This window comes from Haematobia irritans, chromosome 3 (assembly GCF_050003625.1).
Source record: "Haematobia irritans isolate KBUSLIRL chromosome 3, ASM5000362v1, whole genome shotgun sequence".
NCBI lineage: Eukaryota > Metazoa > Arthropoda > Insecta > Diptera > Muscidae > Haematobia > Haematobia irritans.
Window position 1 is genome coordinate 23605320 of NC_134399.1, and position 19097 is coordinate 23624416.

Genomic DNA, 19097 nt, shown 5'->3' on the forward strand with positions numbered 1-19097 from the left:
TATTTTTTTTATTTCTTTAGAAATAAAATTTTGATAAAAATTTATATAGAAATAAAATTTTGACAAAATTTTCTACAGAAATAAAATTTTGACAAAATTTTGTAAAGAAATAAAATTTTGACAAAATTTTCTATAGAAATAAAATTTTGACAAAATTTTCTCTAGAATAAAATATTCTATAGAAATTAAATTTTGACAAAATGTTCCTTAGTAATAAAATTTGGACACAATTTTCTATAGAAAAAAAATTGATAAAATTTTCTATAGATATAAAATTTTGACAAGATTTTCTATAGAAATAAAATTTTGACAAAATTTTCTATAAAAATAAAATTTTGACAAAATTTTCTATAGAAAAACAATTTTGACAAATTTTCTATAGAAAGGACATTTCTTTATAGAAATGAACTTTTGACGATTTTTTCAATAAAGATAAAATGTAGACTAAATGTTCTGTAAATTTCTAGAGGCTTGAGACTCCTATCGGGGGTCGATTTGTTTAGGGGCTATATCAAAATCTGAATCGATATAGATCATCTTCGAACTTCACCTGCCTGCAGACAAAACATGAGCTTATGCGAAATTTCAGGACTATAGCTTAATTATTGAAGACTGTAGCGTGATTACAACAGACAGGCAGACAGACGGACATGGTTATATCGTCTTAGAATTTATTCCCTGATCAAGAATACTATATGTAGTCGAAAATCGATGTGTTACAAAAGGAATGAAAAGCTTATTACACCCCCATCACCATTCTATGGGAGGTGTGTTGGAAAAAATTGGATCAAATTTAGATGTAGGTCCCATAAGGAAGAAATATTTTACAAGACTCTCATGTACTAATAGATCTTATTCAAATTTAATACAGTGGAATAATTTGCAACACCTCTTGAATTTGGAAAATATCAGCCATGTTGGTTCAGATGTAGATTAAACTCCCATGGATATGTATCGCTTAATTGTCTAAATCTGAAGCATTTACCACATTTGCATGAGATTTAGGTTTATATCCCAAATTTATTATTATGATAATAGGACCAAATATTTGGGTCTAGTAATTACGTATAGATTGGCCCCGCCCTACTATCTACTATACTCACTTCTTTTTGATTAATTTTAATACTTTCGACAATTTTGGTGGATATCTTAAATAATTTTACCTGTAAAGATAAGAAGAAAAGAAATATATGTTTTAGTGATGCAGGAATTAGAAAGGAAGACTACAATACATTCTTTACATATTATTACAATAAATTCTGCAACCAGTCCACTATTGAACTATTCAAAAACCTAGCTAAGAGATTTTGGCAGTCGAAAGCCTTTTTCGAGTTTCAATTATGAAATCCCACAATTTGTATAGCATCATATATCGCAGGCATTATTTCAAAAATAAAATTTTGACAAAATTTCCTATAGAAAACATATTCTGACAAAATTTTCTTTAGAAATCGTATTTTGATAAATTTTCTATAGAAATAAAATATTGACAACATTTTCTATAGAAATAAAATTTTGACAAAATTTTCTATAGAAATAATAATTTGACAAAATTTTCTATAGAAATAATAATGTGACAAAATTTTCTATAGAAATAAAATTTTGACAAAATGTTCTGTAGAAATAAAATATTGACAACATTTTCTATAGAAATAAAATTTTGACAAAATTTTCTATAGAAATAAAATTTTTACAAAATTTACTATAGAAATAAAATTTTGACAAAATTTTATATAGAAATAAAATGTTGACAAAATTTTATATAGAAATACAATTTTGACAAAGTTTTCTATAGAAATAAAATTTTGACAAAATTTTCTATAGAAATAAAATTGTGAAAAATTTTCTATAGAAATAATGTTTTGTCAAAATTTTCAATAGAAATAATATGTTGGCAATACAATTTTGACAAAATGTTCTGTAGAAATAAAATATTGACAACATTTTCTATAGAAATAAAATTTTGACAAAATTTTCTTAAAAAATAAAATTTGGACAAAATTTTCTATGGAACAAAAGTTTGACAAAATTTTCTTTAGAAATAAAATTTTGGGATCAATTGTTGACAAAATTTTCTATAGAAATAAAATTTTGACACAATTTTCTATAGAAATAAAATTTTGACAAAATTTTCGTTAGAAATAAAATTTTGAAAAATTTTTCGTTAGAAATAAAATTTGGAATAAATTTTTCGTTAGAAATAAAATTTGGAATAAATTTTTATTAGAAATAAAATTTTGACAAAATTTTCTATCGAAATAAAATTTTGACAATATTTTCTATCGAAATAAAAATTTGACAAAATTTTCTATCGAAATAAAATTTTGACAAAATTTTCTATTGAAATAAAATTTTGATAAAAATTTCTATAGAAATAAAATTTTCACAAAATTGTCTATAGAAATAAAATTTTGAAAAATTTTTCTATAGAACTATTCAGCCACCTAGTTGAGAGATTTTGAGTCAATTTATATAGGCTCATATATACCAAAACACTATTTCAGAAAAAATATTTTTTTTTTACTCAATCCCATTTTACTTATGAACAAGAGGATGTGCAATCGTTCATATCGATGAAAACCTTGTGAAAAAAAAATGATTTTTAATAATGGCCAAATTTTAATCACAAAATTGTGGCAGCGTAACATATATTGTTCCCAAATTGCTCGGGAGATATTGAACACCATCAACGACGATCCAGATTACCTCAAAAATGTGATAACTGCTGAATAAATAAAAAATTAACAAGTATAAACGGTCGTAAGTTCGGCCAGGCCGAATCTTACATATGTACCCTCCACCATGGATTGCGTAGAAACTTCTACTAAAGACGGTCATCCACAATTAAATTACTTGGGTTGCGGCCGATGGCAAGGCATCTTAAAACTTCTTAACATCATTTTCTAAATTGTAAGTTAGTCCATGCGGGATATATAGTAGACAAAAGAAAGGTCGAGTAAATACGTATATATTCAGTTCTTGACCGGTATATATAGGGAAGAAATAATTATGAACCGATATGAACTTTTTTGCTGTAATTATAGAGCCAGAATTAAAATATGACTGTCGCTTTATATGGGGGATATGAACACGAGTCTACCAAAAATGGCAGATTTTTTACAGTTTGGTAGATTGGTAGAATTCTTGATGTTTTGGAAGATTTTGCAAAATATTCCTCTCCAACTATAAAATGCTTCATAAATTTTCTATAAAAATAACAATATTTTCTACAGAAATAAAATTCTGATAAAATTTTCTATAGAAATAAAATGTTGACAAAAATTTGTATAGAAATAATTTTTTGACAAAATTTTGTATAGCAATTATATTTTGACAAAATTTCCTAAAGACATAAAATGTTAACAAAATTTTCTATGGCAATAAAATATTGGTAGATAATTTTTGGCTCGAGTGGCAATTGTGATTATTCTGTGATTGGGGATCGGTTTATTTGGGGGCTATATATAATATAGATCGATACGGACCAATTTTGGCATGGTCAAACACTAGCGAAATCTACCAAATTTCAACCGGAGCGGATGAATTTTGCTCCTTCAAGAGGCTCCGAAGGTCAAATCTGGAGATCGGTTTATATAAGGGCTATATATAATTATGGACCGATATGGACCAATTCTGACATGGTTTTTAGAGACCATATACCAACACCATGCACCAAATTTCAGCTAGATCGGATGAAATATTCTTTTCTTAGAGGCTCCTCAAGCCAAATCTGGGGATCGGTTTATATGGGGAGTATATATAATTATGGACCGATGTGGACCAATTTTTACACGGTTGTTAGAGACCATATACCAACACCATGAACCAAATTTCAGCCAGATCGAATGAAATTTGCTTCTCTTAGGGGCTCCGCAAGCCAAATCTGGGGATCGGTTTATATGGGGGCTATACACTAAACCCACCACTGAGTGAACCCACCAGGAAGAAAAACTTTTGATGAATTTTAAAAAATTTTGAATAATTGTAGAAAATTTTGACTTAACAGTACTACAAGCGTGGGCATCACGCCGATATCACAAAAATATGTAAATATTTTTCGACAAATTCAAGAAAATTATTAGACACTAGCGTAACCCGACCCGCTTCGCTGCGCCTTCCGAAGCGTATTTGTAGGAACATTTTGCGTTTACTTAGTTAACCATATCCTTCGTGTACCTATAAACGGACTACTTGCTTTTCCGTTTATAGGTACAAATACGGCGGATACGCATATGTAAAACGGTTCGTCTAAAAAAATGTCGGGGAGTGGGTGTACCCTTTCCTCCAAATTTTTTAAATAATGCTCTGTATTCAAGTAGTTGGACAATCTTCTATATTTCTTGTGAATTTTAAGTGTGGTTTGTCAATGAAAGGTATCCTTCTCCTCAACATATCTGTTTCCCATCCAATAAATCGGAAAATGCAAAAGTAGTAAAAAATTTTACCACATTAACATTTGCTCAAATGTTGAAAAATGATGCACCCTCTACGTTGGCTGCCAATTTCATTTAAATTTAAGTTCTTTACTAAAATGAAGTCTGGCAGAAGCCTGTGCAAAAATCGTAAAATTATGTAGCGAGTTCCCATTTACGGACAACCCTCTACTTTCATTTTAAGAAAAAAACGGACAAAAGGGAACCCTCTCCCCACCTTCGCTCCACTCCGACCTGATATAGGACTATCACGTACCCTATATTAATTTCACAACTACTCAATGGTCACTATAAATTCTATCGAAGTAAATCGACAAAGTTTATTTCAATTTTCCCCTTCCCCAACCAGATATCGAAAAATCATATACTAATTTAAAAATCATGTATTAATTTAATCACCTCCTTCCACGTTCCCTGTAAATTTCACGTAGATCGGAGATGTTTAAATTTTGCTCTATTGTTTTAAAGGGACGTCACTTTCCCCGATACAATATCGACAAACACCGTAGTGAATAGCACCCCTAACCTTCCCTGAAAATTTTTGAAACTTTTCTTCAAGTGTGGGGCAAGGAAGGTTGCCTCTTCGTTCATAACCTACCCACATTGCCTTTGTAAATTTCAAGAAAACTTAAGATTTGTTGTTTTTTTCAGTTTTAGAGGGGGACCTCCTCCCCGACCAAATATCGAAAAGTGATGTAGCGTATCTTTTGTAAACGTCCCAGAAAATGTCAAGCAAATTATAAGCCTAAAGGGGCGGCCGTCCAAATATCACAAAATCAGGTATCAACTATTAATATCGTAACCTCTCCCCAGTCCTCTGTAAATTTCAAGTAACTCGGTTAAGTTAAATTGTTTCTCTGTATGTACTTAAGAGAAGCGGATGTCTCCCTATGCCCTTTTATTTTTATTAAAAAATCAGGAACCTGATATAAATTTCATAACCTCACCTATTTTTTCCGTAAAATTTCAGTCGGGGAGTTTAGTTTTGTTTTCACTGTACTTTAAAAATAAAGTCGGTCAAAGGGGTGGTCCCCCTCCCCGACCAAATATCGAAAAATAATGTAGCGGATTTTTGTCTACATGCCAACCCCAACATTCAATGAAAATTTCAAGCAAATCGCATAATTTTGTTCCAAGTTTCAAAAAGTAGGGCAAGGGGGAGGTCCCCCTCTCAGTCCACATATGAAATCATCAGGTACCCCATATTAATTCCACAACCGCACCGCATGTTCTCTGTACATCTCAGATAATTTAGAGAATTTTAGTTTTTTCACTGTACTTTAAAAAAAGTCGAACAAAGGGGAGGTCCTCCTCCGCCACCAAATATCGAAATATAAAGTAGCGGATCTTTGTCTAGATGCCAACCCCAACCTTCAATGAAAATTTCAAGCAAATCGGTCAACTTTGGTCCAATTTTCAAAAAGTGCGACAAAGGGGAGGTCCCCCTCTGCGACCAGGTGTCAAAAAGATTGAAGGAAATTTTCCCCAAACACAATAATTGTATGAGCTAAAATATAATTAAATTGGCTTTAGTGAAATAGAGAGTTCACTTTTTTTTGAGTGTACATAAAAGTGAATCGATGTGTCCCATTTGCATTACCATCCGATGTGCAATACCATCCGACCTACATATATAGCAACTACTTATGCCAAGTTTCAAGTCGATAGATTGTTCTGTTCGGAAGTTAGCGTGATTCCAACAGACGGACGGACGGACGGACATGTTTAGATCGACTCAGAATTTCACCACGACCCAGAATATATATACTTTATTGGGTCTTAGAGCAATATTAAGATGTGTTACAAACGGAGTGACAAAGTTAATATACCCCCATCCTATGGTGGAGGGTATAAAAAGAATATTTCAATTATTCTCAAGCTATTCAAATGGAATCACTATGATATTCTAAACTATCAGACTATCATGTACTCAGATAGAAAGCATTCAACCAGTGAATTTCGTAAGAATTTCTATTCAAAGATTTTTAGATAAATTCAGTGAACTTACATAAATATTTATGGTTTGTGTTAAAAAAAAAGAACAACTAAATGCAAAACAAAGAATATACAAAAGTATTGGAGGCTTCCATATCAGGTAACAGGTTTGCGATAGTTCTGTTAGAGGAATTTCTTTTTCAAAACTCAGTTCAGTTTCAATCGTCTAACATGAATATAATAATCTCGGCGTTATATTTCTTTTATCTACTATGTCAGGTTACGGGACATTATTCAATCTTTAATTTTGGAAATTTCCTCAATGATATTTTAAGCAGAAGCAGAGCTATGGCAGATTTGGAAAATCAGGACAATTTGGTTAACTTTTCTGAGGAATATGATTTCATCATAGTAGGAGCTGGAACAGCAGGATGTGCTTTAGCTGCCCGTTTATCGGAAGTGGCATCATGGAAAATTTTACTATTGGAAGCTGGTGGTCCCGAACAAATGTTTATGGAATTCCCATTGACTGTGAATGCCCTACAAACTATACCCACTATTGATTGGGGTTATCGAACTCAACCTTCGGAAGAATTTTGTTTGGCTATGAAAGGAAATCAATGCAGGTTTCCTCGTGGCAAAGTTATGGGTGGTAGTTCGGTATTGAACTTTATGATTTATACCCGGGGAAATCGTAAAGATTTTGACAATTGGTCACAACTTGGAAATTACGGCTGGAGCTATGACGACGTTTTACCCTACTTTAAGAAATTGGAAGATTGTCAAATTCCCAATAGCGATGAAGAATATGCTGGCCTTAAGGGACCAGTAAGGATAACGCAACCCCTTTGGCATTCAAAGGTTAGTGCAGCTTTTGTCCAGGCAGCTCTGGAGGAGGGGAGTTCTTATGTGGATTATAATGGCAAAGACCAAATTGGAGTGTCCTATGTAAAATCAACTACAGATCAATCCTATCGTTGGAGTTCAAATCGTGTCTATCTATATCCCTTGAAAGGGAAGCGGCCTAATCTTCATATACGTAAATATTCTTTTGTTAAAAGAATTCTTATAGATCCTCAAACAAAGAAGGCCTATGGAGTTTTATTTGAATCACAAGGCAAATCATTTGAAATTAAGGCCCGTTTGGAGGTTATCTCTTCAGCGGGAGCCATAAATACACCGCAACTTTTGATGTTATCCGGGGTGGGTCCAGCAAAGCATTTAAGGGAAATTGGTATTGAGCCTTTGGCAAATCTACCCGTGGGCTATAATCTTCAAGACCATATTGCATCTCCAATTCATATAGCAACCAATGAGACAACTCTCAAAATAGAAGATTTCTTCACCCTAGACAATTGGCTTAAATTACAAAGTCATAATAGCAAACTCTCCATACCTGGTGGAGTAGAGGCATTGGGATTTTATCAGCTTGATCCAACTTCTGATTCCGATAAATGGCCTGACATAGAATTGGTGCAATTAGCTGGTTCTCTATCTACTAATCCTGCCACCTCCATAGTATTTGGTCTCAAAGATGATATAGATCAACGATTGTCCACAGATATAGCCAATAAAAATAACAATGTATTTGTATTGGTGCCCATGTTGCTAAGGCCTCGTAGTAAAGGTCGTTTATTGCTACGTAGTAAAAATCCTCGAAAACATCCTTTAATTTATCCGAATTTCTTAAAAGATCCTTATGATTTGCAAACAATTCTAAGAGGTATTAAAAAAATCATGGAATTATTAGAACAACCAGCAATGCTTCAAATAAATGCTACCATTTTGCAACATTGTTTCTCTTCATGCTGTCATTATGGTGATGTCACCACAAAAGCCTACTGGGAATGTTACATTCGCCATTTTACCATGACCATCTATCATGTATCGGGTACAGCAAAAATGGGCCCAAAACACGATAAATCGGCTGTGGTGGATCCTCGCCTCAGAGTGTATGGCATTGAAAATTTGCGTGTCGTGGATGCTAGCATAATGCCAGCAATTGTAGCAGGTCATCCAAATAGTGCTGTCTATATGATAGCGGAAAAGGCAGCAGATATGATAAAACAAGATTATGGTATAATAAAATAAAAAATAATAATAATAAGAATAATAACAATAAATTAAGAAAATATTAAATTATTAAGTATTATTTATGTTTTTTTTTATTTCTTGTTTTGTTGTATGATAAGTAATCGCAAACGAGATGGTGGGGTTTCCTACAAAATCTCTAAAGTCATACACTGAAAGAAGAAATTTCTTTTATCAGAAACGAAACTTTAGGCAAATAAAGCTTTCGCTTGTTATTAAAACATATTCTTTAAAATTACATAAAGCAGATTAGAGATAAGGGTTAAAAGGGTTTCAAAAATTCTGCTTAAAGAGAAAATAGTTTGTACACTAAAAAAAATTAAGCCCCTATATGTTTAGTGCCATATCAATTTAATTATATTTTACTTCAAGGAATTATTAAGTATTGAGAATGTTTTCTTAACTTTTATAACTTTTTGTATATGTTAGTTAAATGAATTAAAAATTATACATAAAAGATATACTAATTTCTTAAAATTATTAAATTTTACCAATCATGAAACACGTATGGTAATACTTTTTTAAAATTTTTAACTCCAATTTTTTCCTTCAAACTTCGAAATTTTCTCAAACAACCCAGCAAGCAAGGCGTCGCCAAAAAAAGTAGTGAAAATGTTCTTTTTGGATCCGGAAGTGGTGCCATATTGGCGTAGGAGTCATGAATCTAACATCCCAGCAAAAAAAAAGAGCTTCCAAAAAAGTAGTTTGGATCCCCAATTTGTGATCCGGAAGTAGTGCAAACCAGGGCTGTGGAGTCGGAGTCTGAAGATTTTGCTGGAGTCGGAGCCGGAGTCGTAAAAATTTTGCTCGACTCCAACTCCGGCGAAACAAAATTTGAACAAGTATATACGGCCGTAAGTTCGGCCAGGCTTAAGCTTATGTACCCTCCACCACGGATTGCGTAGAAACTTCTTCTAAACTCTGCCATCCACAATCGAATTACTTCAGTTGCGGTATCGCTTGCCGATGGCAAGGTATCTTAAACCTCCTAACACCGTCTTCTAAATTGTATGTAAGTCCATATGTGGTATATATTAAATAAAAAAAGATCAATTAAATACGTATATAATTCAGTTTGACAAAATTTTCTATAGAAATAAAATTTTGACAAAATTTTCTATAGAAATAAAATTTTGACAAAATTTTCTATAGAAATAAAGTTTTCACAAAATTTTCTACAGAAATAAAATTTTAACAAAATTTTCTATAGAAATAAAATTTTGACAAAATTTTCTATAAAAATAAAGTTTTGACAAAATTTTCTATAGAAATGAAATATTGACAAAATTTTCTATAGAAATAAAATGTTAATAAAATCTAGATACCATTAGGGTCTATAGAAATAAAATTTTAACAAAATATTCTATACACGCAAAAAAATAATTCTTTCCTCCCAAACGAAATTCTAGACAAACAAAGTTCGTTTCTCATTTGCTTTTCATTGAAAGGAAGTGTATTTGGAAGAAAAGTATGTACTTTTTGTGATAAATACGTATATAATTCAGTTTGACAAAATTTTCTATAGAAATAAAATTGTACAAAATTTTCTATAGGAATAAAGTTTTCACAAAATTTTCTACAGAAATAAAATTTTAACAAAATTTTCTATAGAAATAAAATTTTGACAAAATTTTCTATAAAAATAAAGTTTTGACAAAATTTTCTATAGAAATGAAATATTGACAAAATTTTATATAGAACTAAAATGTTAATAAAATTTAGATACCATTAGGGTCTATAGAAATAAAATTTTAACAAAATATTCTGTACACGCTAAAAAATAATTCTTTCCTCCCAAACGAAATTCTAAACAAACAAAGTTCGTTTCTCATTTGCTTTTCATTGAAAGGAAGTATATTTGGAAGAAAAGTATGTACTTTTCCAGGATGTAAAAACAATTTCATAAAGACTAACTCCAAAAAATTTTTTTCTGGCTAATTCCATTTTCCCTCACATCTTTCTCACTTCCACGAAGTTTTTTAGTTCTTAGCACCTTTTTCTGTAATACAAACAATGTAGAAGAAATTATACGATTTTATAAATTTTATTTTTTTTTACCTTTCGCCTGGACGGAGAATCGAACCGCGGACCATGCAATTTGTAAGCCAACACACTATCCACTGAGCTATGTAGCCGTTATTATCATCAATAGCTAACTATCCATATAAGTTATATTTATATAGCATAGCTTGCGGCGCCCACGAGCCGATTAAACAAAGTTTATTTAACAGAAAAATACATTTAGTTGGGCACCGTGGAGCAGTGGTTGCTACGTCCGACTTGCATGCCAAGGGTCGTGGGTTCGATCCCTGCTTCGACCAAAGTTTTTTTTTTACATATATTCCAGATAGGGGCGTAAGATTCCGAAAAAATGTTCAACATTACATTCTACTATATTAAATTTTTACTATGAACTGTAAAATGTGTCTTATTAAAAACCTAAAGTCAGAAAAGAACAGTGTTTGACATAAACGAAACGGACTGTATTGTTGGTTCAAAAATAACTTTTTTTATTAAAACAATAAACATTTTGTAACAAACGAATTTTTTTGGTGATAAAAGTGTATACTTTTCGAGGCAATTCAAAAAACTCTAACAAAAGAAAAACGTTTTCGGTACACGTTTTCCAAACTTTTGTTCTTTGCGTGTAGAATAAAAAATTTGGATAGATTATTTTTGGCTCAAGTGGCAACCATGATTATGAACCAATATGGACCAATTTTGGTATGGTTGTTAGCGGCCATATACTAACAAAATGTTCCAAATTTAAACCGGATCGGATGAATTTTGCTGCTTCAAGAGGCACCGGAGGTCAAAACTGGTGATCGGTTTATATTGAAATGAAATGAAATTTGCTCCTCCAAGAGGCTCCAAAACCAAATCTCTGGATCGGTTTATATGGGGGCTATATATGATTATGGACTGATATGGACCACCTTTGACATGGTAGTTAAATATCATATTCTACCACCACGTACCACATTTCAACCAGATCGGATGAATTTTGCCTCTCCAAAAAGGCACAGGAGGTCAAATCAGGGGACCGGCTTATATGGGGGCTATACATAATTATAGACTGATATGAACCAAGTCCTGCATGTCTGTTGGATACCATATACTAACATCACGTACCAAATTTCAACCTAATCGGATGAATTTTGCTCTTCCAAAGGGCTCCGGAGAGCAAATCTGGGGATCGGTTCATATGGGAGCTATATATAATTATGGACCGATTTCGACCAATTTTTGCACGGGTGTTTGAGGCCATGTATTAACACCACGTACAAAATATCAACTGAATCAGATGAATTTTGTTCTTCCAAGAGGCTCCGGAGGTCAAATCTGGTGATCGGTTTATATGGGGGCTATATATAATTATGCTCCGATAAGGACCAATTTTGGCATGGTTGTTAAAGACCATATACTAACACCATGTAGCAAATTTTAGCAGGATCGGATGAAATTTGCCTCTCTTAGAGGCTCCGCAAGCCAAATCTGGGGATGGGTTTATATGGGGGCTATATATAATTATGCACCGATGTGGACCAATTTTTGCATGGTTGATAGAGTCCATATATTAACACCATGTACCAAATTTCAGCGGGATCGGATGAAATTTGCTTCTCTTAGAGGATCTGCAAGCTAAATTTGGGGGTCCGTTTATATGGGGGCTATACGTAAAAGTGGACCGATATGGCCCATTTGCAATACCATCCGACCTACATCAATAACAACTACTTGTGCCAAATTTCAAGTCGATAGTTTGTTTAGTTCGGAAGTTAGCGTGATTTCAACAGACGGACGGACATGCTCAGATCGACTCAGAATTTCACCACCCAGAATATGTATATAGATCGATCTAGCGCTTGGTGTCCGTCCGTCCGTCTGTCCATGTATTTGTTGTTCACAGGATTCCGGTCGCAATTATTAACCGATTTTGATGAAATTTGGTACAGGGAGTTTTGTGGGCACAAGGACGAACGCTATTGAATTTGGAAGAAATCGGATCAAATTTAGATATAGCTCCCATATATATGTATCGCTCGATTTCGACAAATGGGGTCACGTTGCGCGTTTTTTCAAACGGATCGTCACCAAATTTGGCAAAAGGTAATCTTTTCCATCGCCCTTCAAGTCTGCAAAATTTCATCCAAATCGGTTCAGATTTAGATATAGCTCTCATATATATGAATCGCACGATTTTCCCAAATTTGGCCACAAAACCTTTATTTATCAACCGATCTTACTCAAAGTTGGCTAAATGTAGTCTTCTATAGCACTAACTATATGTGCACAAAATCATCGAAATCGGTTCAGATTTAGATATAGCTCCCATATATGTATCACCCGATTTTGAAAAATTCGCCCCTAATAACCTTATGTTTGACCATACAGACCTCATTTCTTAACCGATCTTACTTAAATCTTGCACAAGGTAACCTTTTGTGGTATTAATCAAACCCGCAAAATATTATGCAAATTGGTTCAGATTTAGATATAACTTCCATATATATGCATCGTTCCATTTTCCCAAATTTGGCCATAGTACTCTTATTTATTAACCAATGTTACTCAAATTTCAAATTTTGATGTACTAGCCGATCGTACTAATACGTACTTGAAGCTCTTACATAAGAATATTGCTCGATTTTTACAAATTTGTATTTATTACTAATTTAACGATTATTATAATTTAACGATTTTCTCTTTTTTAATAATGGGCTCAATATTAGTGGCATATTAACTCCGTAGGCGCAATATCAACACAGCCAGTGTTGCTAGAAGTAGGGGAAATTCCCTATATGTAGGGTTTTTCTAATATTTAATCGTCTTGTAGGGACGTAGGGCCACAATGTAGGACATTTTCACTAAACAAAATTTGTAATAATTTTTACATTTTGGTGGCTCTAGAGGAGGAAATTAGAAGCCGGCAAGGCTTGATCTTTAACAATGTGTGGTAAACTTTATTCCTGTAGAAAATTTTGTCAACATTTTATTTCTATTGAACATTTTGTAAAAATTGTATTTCTATAGAAATTTTTTTCAAAATATTATTTCTATAAAAAATTTTCTCAAAATTTTATTTCTGTGGAATTATGTCTCAAAATTTTATTTCTATAGAATTTATTATCAAAATTTTATTTTTATAGAAAAATTTCTCACAAAAATTTGTTTATAGAAACTTTTTCCAAAATTTTATTTGTATAAAGATTTAACAAAAAAGATTACTAATTTGGGTAGAAATCTACCAACTGTGGCAACCGTGGTCGTAATATAAATTTATATTCTAAGTTATATACGTTGCATATTCATGTTTTAAGATAATAAAGTACTTAGAACCATTTTTGTTTTGTAAAATTTTTTAAATTTAACGAAATATATAGTAGGGAAAATTGATTGGGAATGTATAGGAAAGTAGGGAACTTTTTTGGTCCTTGTAGGGTAAACCGAACATTTTCCCTGGCAACACTGACTATGAGCTGTAGTCAGATTGACACAAAGCACCCATAGACATGTACCCCTTAATTTTCTTAAATATGCAAGTGCGGTTTATCTCCCAGACCTATATGTTACCCCACAAATGCTTATGATTACTAATTCTGTAATGGTGGTTTAGGGTATGATATAGTCGGCCCCGCCCGACTTTCTACTTTACTTACTTGTTTTATTTGCTTTAGTAAATTTATTTATTTAATTTACCCGATTTTTTATCTCTTAAATAATTAAAAGAAATTAAATTAATTTAACTAAATAAATACTATCGTAATTGCATTTCAGCCTATTCTTACATTCTCTAATTATCATTATTTCATTTGTTAACTATCAACTAAAGAAATACCAAAATCATTTAAATTATGTCAACGCCAAATGCAATTTTTACATTATATACAATTTTTCCAATTACTTCCACCATAAAGACCACCACCATCTGTGGTTAAAAGCTTTCAACAACCAGAGATAATTATTGCAAACATCTCTTTACCATCTTGTTAAGGAGGAGAAATTGCTTTGACATTTGACTTGTGATAGCTAGAGGAACTCTAGTTACTGCCAATGGAGTTACAATGAAATGGGCAGATCTTTGAAATCAACCAAACTAACAAATTTAGTCAAGTGGAAAAAATTGAAATTTAGATAAGGCATTAACAACCAGGAAAAACAATAAATGGGAAGGCACAACACTTTAAAAATATAACAACTCCGAAAAAAAAAGTTGGAGTGAAAATAAAAATTAAATTATCTTAAAACAACATCTTTGAAAAGAAGACAAGACGGATTACAGATACAGATGGATTGCAAAGTGATTGGTGATTTTAATGGAGCTTATGATAAGATATTCATATTAAAGATTAAAACATGTATAATAGGTATTGTGTAATTGTGTCTAAGTTTAGCATGGAATTAATGTTCAATAAATAAATAAAAAAACATTATTTTATTTATTTATTATTGTCTTTATTTATTTAATTTAATTTATAATTTACAATTTATAATTGAAGTTAACTCAACCTAAATAAAAGATGTTGTATTTTTACAAATACTAAAGTGGCATGATAACGGTCTTAATAAAAATGTCTTAATAAAAATTTAACAAATTACCACTATGTATATAAGAGGTTGTTGCCAAACAATATAGCAATCAGCATCCAATAAATTCATATAATTTCATGAGCAAAACTATATCAATTGTGAACAAAAAGACACTTCCTTTTGTTTAGTATCATGTAATATGAATTATAAGACAATTTCCATAACAGACTTCAATAGAAACTGAAAAAAAAAAACTCGAGTAGTTGCAAGAATGAATCAGTGAACACAACTCTATACAAATCCCGCTGTGTATGCCCAGGTGATTTCCTTCATAGTAGTTGGTCACAGTAGGTACGTGATCAACTTCACAAACACCATCGAAGTATTGCATATACTTACCACCACCGCTATTATTTGTTTAATATTTATTATTAGCCAATTGCAAAATAGGCTAACAGTTGAATATTTAGTTTGGCTCTGAGTCTGTTTATTACCATTTGTTGCTACCAAATATTAATGCAGCTAAGCTTTTGATTTATTAGGTCATTGAATGAAATATAAAGCATGGTCATTTTATTTTCGATATGGCACAGTGTTTTGTATTAGGTAATAAAAATTCACCTAGTTTTTTATACCCTCCACCATAGGATGGGGGTATATTAAATTTGTCATTCCGTTTGTAACACATCGAAATATTGCTCTAAGGCCCCATAACGAATATATATTCTGGGTCGTGGTGAAATTCTGAGTCGATGTGAGCATGTCCGTCCGTCCGTCCGTCTGTTGAAATCACGCTAACTTCCGAACGAAACAAGCTATCGACTTGAAACTTGGCACAAGTAGAAGGTCGGATGGTATTGCAAATGGACCATATCGGTCCACTTTTACGTATAGCCCCCATATAAACGGACCCCCAAATTTAGCTTGCAGATCCTCTAAGTGAAGCAAATTTCATCCGATCCCGCTGAAATTTGGTACATGGTGTTAGTATATGGTCTCTAACAACCATGCAAAAATTGGTACACATCGGTCCATAATTATATATAGCCCCCATATAAACCGATCCCCCGATTTGGCTTGCGGAGCCTCTAAGAGAGGCAAATTTCATCCTGGGTCGTGGTGAAATTGCATTGCGGATCATCCGATCCGGTTGAAATTTGGTACATGGTGTTAATATATGGTTTCTAACAACCATGCAAAAATTGGTCCATATCGGTCCACTTTTACGTATAGCCCCCATATAAACGGACCCCAAATTTGGCTTGCGATTGCTCTAAGAGAAGCAAATTCCATCCGATCCGGCTGAAATTTGGTACATGGTGTTAGTATATGGTCTCTAACAAACATGCAAAAATTGGTCCATATCGGTCCACTTGTACGTATAACCCCCATATAAACGGACCCCCAAATTTGGCTTGCGATTGCTCTAAGAGAAGCAAATTTCATCCGATCCGGCTGAAATTTGGTACATGGTGTTAGTATATGGTCTCTAACAACCATGCAAAAACTGGTCCACATCGGTTCATAATTATATATAGTCCCCATATAAACCGATCCCCCGATTTGGCTTGCGGAGCCTCTAAGAGAGGCAAATTTCATCCTGGGTCGTGGTGAAATTGCATTGCGGATCATCCGATCCGGTTGAAAATGGTACATGGTGTTAATATGTGGTATCTAACAACCATGCACAAAATAACCATATCGGTCCACTTTTACGTATAGCCCCCATATAAACGGACCCCCAAATTTGGCTTGCGATTGCTCTAAGAGAAGCAAATTTCATCCGATCCGGTTGAAATTTGTTACGTGGTGTTAGTATATGGTCTCTAACAACCATGCAAAAATTGGTCCATATCGGTCCATAATTATATATAGCCCCATATAAACCGATTCCCAGATTTGGTTTGCGGATCCTCTAAAAGAAGCAAATTTCATCCGATCCGGCTGAAATTTGGTACATGGTATTAGTATATAGTCTCTAAGAACCATTCAAAAATTGGTCCATATCGGTCCATAATTATATATAGCCCCCATATAAACCGATCCCCAGATTTGAACTCCAGAGCCTCTTAGAAGAGCAAAATTCATCCGATCCGGCTGAAATTTGGTACATGGTGTTAGTATATGGTATCTAACAACCATGCAAAAATTGGTCCACATCGGTCCATAATTATATATTGCCCCCAAAGAAACCGATTCCCAGATTTGGTTTGCGGATCCTCTAAAAGAAGCAAATTTCATCCGATCCGGCTGAAATTTGGTACATGGTATTAGTATATAGTCTCTAAGAACCATTCAAAAATTGGTCCATATCAGTCCATAATTATATATAGCCCCTATATAAACCGATACTCAGATTTGAACTCCGGAGCCACGAGCAAAATTCATCCGATCCGGTTGAAATTTACAACGTGGTGTTAATATATGGCCGCTAATAACCATGCAAAATTGGTCCATATCGGTCTATAGTTATATATAGCCGATCCCCAATCACACAAAAATTGGTCCATATCGGTTCATAATCATGCTTGCCACTCGAGCAAAAATAATCTAGCAAAATTTTATTTCTATAGAAAATTTTGTCGAAATTTTATTCCTATAGAAAATGTTGTCAAATTTTATTTCTATAGAAAATTTTGGCAAAATTTTATTTCTGTAGAAAATGTTGTCAAAATTTTAATTCTATAGAGAATGTTGTCAAAATTTTAAATCTTTTGAAAATTTTGTAAACATTTTATTTCTATAGAAAATTTTGTCAAAATGTTATTTTTATAGAAAATTTTGTTAAAATCGTATTTCTATAGAAAATTTTGTCCAAATTTTACTTCTATAGAAAATGTTGTCAAAATTTTATTTTGTCAAAATTTTATTTCAATAGAAAATTTTGTCAAACTTAATTATATACGTATTTAATCGGTCATTTTAAGATTAATATATACCACGTATGTACTACGTGGTATATATTACGATATTAGGAAGTTTTAAGATACCTTGTCATCGGCAAAAGTTACCGCAACCCAAGTAATTCGATTGTGGATGACAGTCTTCAGTAGAAGTTTCTACGCAATCCATGGTGGAGTGTACATAAGCTTCGGCCTGGCCGAGCTTACGGCCGTATATACTTGTTTTTTATTAAATTTTAGAAGAAAACTGCAGAAAATCTAGGTGAAGGATATACTTTAAAATAGATACTGGATTGACGTTGACTGATTGAGCCATATCGGTGAAGAGGTTACTCGGGACCTGGTCCAGCTTGAAAACAGGGTTTGGAAACCAAATAGAGAATTCGTTAAGGACATATAGTTTCTGGAATAATTGAAGGGTACGATGAAAAAAAAAGAACTTAGAGCACACAACAAACCGAATACTGGCTTATGTGTAGGTCAGTCAACATGAGACAGGGCAAACGGAATCCCCTTTTTCAACCTAACCTAAACTTTGGTAAAGTAAAACATTTTTCTATCAGAGAAATGCGTTTTCTATGCTACGCCAAAGTTTAAGGCCATGAAATCTTTGTGCTTGTTTAAATATTTTTTCAGTGTAATTCAATCAATATTTTTTTGGGCATTGCGTTTAAAATGCTTGAAGTGTTTCAGAGTCCACCCGGCAAAAAATGACATTAAATCCTACATTTACAAATATTGTATTTTCTTAAGTCACTGTTCGCATGTGATAGCAAATCGCTGTATATAGCTTACGAATTCTGCAAAAAATAAATACTCTTTTATGTTGTTAACAAAAAACATATTTGTAATCATTTGTGGATATTTTTCGCAGCTACGATATATTAACTCTACCATATGGCTATTATGCTGGTAATAATTGAGAAATAATTTCGTTTAAAACCTGGGTATGGAGATATTTTGCTTTTAGTTTTCAAAGTGGGTTTTTATAGATGTGGACAATTTTTGCATAAAATAGAAATTAACTAATTATGGCATTTTTTAATTATGGTTTTTATATATGGGAAAGGTGTTGAAGGTAGAGCAATATGAAAATTAATGGGTTTGATTAGTTGTAAATAAAGAAATCGATTTGTATTAATATGTGGAAAAAGAAAACATTAAAAACAAATTCATGCAAAGCCATTGAAATTTAAACAAAGGT

General features: G+C 32.7%; 1 protein-coding gene across 1 annotated transcript; it reads left to right on the top strand.

Moving 5' to 3' along the window:
* The first annotated feature begins 6599 nt into the window (after nt 1–6599).
* On the top strand, nt 6600–8459 carry LOC142230796 (glucose dehydrogenase [FAD, quinone]-like). The gene has a single exon (XM_075301423.1). The coding sequence runs from the start codon at nt 6600–6602 to the stop codon at nt 8457–8459; it is 1860 nt and encodes a 619-aa protein (XP_075157538.1).
* Nucleotides 8460–19097: the final 10638 nt, after the last annotated feature.